This window comes from Frieseomelitta varia, unplaced genomic scaffold (assembly GCF_011392965.1).
Source record: "Frieseomelitta varia isolate USP_RPSP 00005682 unplaced genomic scaffold, Fvar_1.2 scaffold_285, whole genome shotgun sequence".
NCBI classification, from domain to species: Eukaryota; Metazoa; Arthropoda; class Insecta; order Hymenoptera; family Apidae; genus Frieseomelitta; species Frieseomelitta varia.
In genome coordinates, this window is record NW_025110018.1 from 2,040,595 (window position 1) to 2,043,059 (window position 2,465).

Below are 2,465 nucleotides of genomic sequence, written 5' to 3' on the forward strand. Positions count from 1 at the left end.
ACAACAAACAATTTCTGAAAGTTATTCTCAAAATTATGAAGCAACTGACACTGGAGAAAGCAATCGATATTACTTGGTTTAGCGTAGCTTTGTCCTTCTGTTGGCCACTTCCTAGTAATAGCAGTCGAACACGAATTGCTTTTTATAAAATTTTGCAAATCAGTAGCAGTACTAGCGCTTGCCTGGTGCTCCTGGCTGTGATATATTCTATTTATCTGCATTCAGATAATATATTGGTTGTTTGTAAATGCAGCTTGATATCCTTAGGCATAAGTCAACAAGTGATTCAGACTATTATTTGTATGATCCACCACGATTCTCTACAAGTGAGTTTTTTATTCACCTTTACTTTGCATTAGTTGTAAGGAAATATATGCTTTAACCACGAGTTACAGTACGTCGTTGAGGAGATGTTACATTGTGTCAAGGAGGCGCAACAATACGAAAAGGAAATTTATTACAAGTTTATCGCAAAATGCAGCACATTATTTGGAAGTTCTATGGTATGTATGTACCTGTGCCTTTCTAGTTTTGTGCTAGGACCTGCATTTTTGCCGGTTTCTTTCCCATTTGAAACGGAATATCCGTTTCGCGTTAATTATACACCAATGTATGTTATCATATATATGCACGAGGCTTTTGTCGCCTATCGTTGCTCTGCTCATGGATGTCTAAACATATTTGGTGCGCTCCTACTTTGGTTCACGGCTGCAAGATTGGAATGTTTAGCTATAGAAATGAAACAAACTACAAATGTTAGTATGTTAATAGTTTGCATTAAAAAACAATTATATTTAAGAAGGTAAAGATGATATTTTACTTTATGACGTATGATGAAACGGTATGATGAAACGGTATTTTTTTTCAGGTACGCAAAAGAAGTGATGAGGATTTTTCGTTTCATTGTACTTTATGTTGTAGGAATGAGCACGTTTGCTCTTACTTTATGTGGCATTATTTTTCTTACGGTAAGTGAAACTTATATTTTTTACGCACAAAGCATAATGAACTAACCACAAAACATATGTATAGGATACACCATTAATACTGAGAATTCAGCTCTTATTTTCATCTATCTCTTTACTGATAGAAATTTATATATATACGTGGCCAGCCGATTACGTGAAAGATATGGTAAATCAAATTTTATTTTTTATAGAGAGGTAGTTTTACGGAATTTTTACTTCTGAAAGAAGAAATATATTTTCTTTCATACTTGGACATCAAAAATTTTTTACCCTTCGCAGAAATGTATAATTTTCATACCACTCTGATTTCTGTAATCAATAATCAATAATCAATTGTTATTCTTAAATGAAACTGTGGAAGTAAAAATGAAAGGTATTAAATTAGAAAAATATTTAAATGTGAACAATATTTATGGTACTCAGGAGAAAAGTTTTATATTTATACCTTTTCCCATCAAATTTCAATTTCTTTACAGCATAACGGAGATTAATTATTAGACATAATGATTAATTTATTGGTATTCGAAAATCACATTCTATATTGCAAATGAGGAAAGCCAAAAAGTTTTGATTTTTGAAAAAATTTCGAAGTGTTGAAACTATTTTTGCAATTGTTAGTTCGCAGTTGCAGATAAAGATATTAACAATATAAATAATAATAGATAATGTTTCAGAGATAATGTCCCATTTCATATTACTAGCTCCTTTCTTGTAACTAGTATTTCTATGAACATGACTAATTTTTTATATTTTTTAGAGCATACATGTTTCACGAAGTGTGTATGACACGATGTGGTATAAACAGACATTACATATGCAAAAAAATCTAATGACCGTGTTGATATATCAGGAACCAATAACTCTTTCCATCAGTTGTGTAATATCGGAGCTTTCATTACATTATTTTTGTTCGGTAAGACAAATTAGCACCCATATATTAATTTGAAGATTAATTGCAGCAATAAGCAGATAGCTCTATTTAGTACATGTATATTCTATTTATTATATCTACATAGAATGTTGCGAAAATAATTTGCATCTTATTTTATTGTTTCTGAAACACAAAACAGTTCATATATAAACACACTAAATTTCTGTCTTTTCGAATATGATAGAATATTGAATATTTAATATTTAATCTTCGGCAATATTTAAAAGTACCGTTTTGTATAAACGATTACGTTATTTAAATGTAGTAACGCATCCTCATAGAAAATGACAAAATAACATTTATGAATGGCTGGAAGAAAGCACGTGAATGTTCAAACGTTTTTGCTTTGCGTCCAGTACTATATCTCATTTTGTCCGGGTTATTAAGATAAATGTAATGTAGTAATATCTTCCTTATGTGCATCTACATTTCTCGAGTATGTGAATATTCAAATACTATATTATCGAAACAAAATATTAGTTATCAATTTGAAGTATATTTGCTACTAAAAGACGTTCCTTTCTAACATTCTAATATAACTTTAAAATAATTTTAATACAATGACC

General features: G+C 30.3%; 2 protein-coding genes across 2 annotated transcripts in view; both read left to right on the plus strand.

Moving 5' to 3' along the window:
- The first annotated feature begins 410 nt into the window (after positions 1 to 410).
- LOC122529317 lies at positions 411 to 1,785 on the plus strand. The gene is made up of 3 exons (XM_043655322.1): positions 411 to 755; positions 869 to 968; positions 1,726 to 1,785. Exons 1-3 carry the CDS (start codon positions 411 to 413, stop codon positions 1,752 to 1,754), a joined length of 474 nt encoding a protein of 157 aa, XP_043511257.1. The 3' UTR covers positions 1,755 to 1,785.
- Positions 1,759 to 2,465, plus strand: part of LOC122529319 — a 2,267-nt gene continuing 1,560 nt past the window's right edge. The window contains exon 1 of the mRNA XM_043655323.1: positions 1,759 to 1,881. Coding sequence (XP_043511258.1) covers positions 1,759 to 1,881 — 123 coding nt within the window. The remainder of the gene's footprint in view (positions 1,882 to 2,465) is intronic.

What these genes read in the sequence shown, in the direction of transcription:
- LOC122529317 (XM_043655322.1), top strand. Translation starts at nt 411, where the DNA reads ATGTTACATTGTGTCAAGGAGGCGCAACAATACGAAAAGGAAATTTAT. An exon ending in AAATGAAACAAACTACAAAT is followed by an intron (nt 756 to 868) that starts GTTAGTATGTTA and finishes ATTTTTTTTCAG; the next exon opens with GTACGCAAAAGAAGTGATGA. An exon ending in GTGGCATTATTTTTCTTACG is followed by an intron (nt 969 to 1,725) that starts GTAAGTGAAACT and finishes TATATTTTTTAG; the next exon opens with AGCATACATGTTTCACGAAG.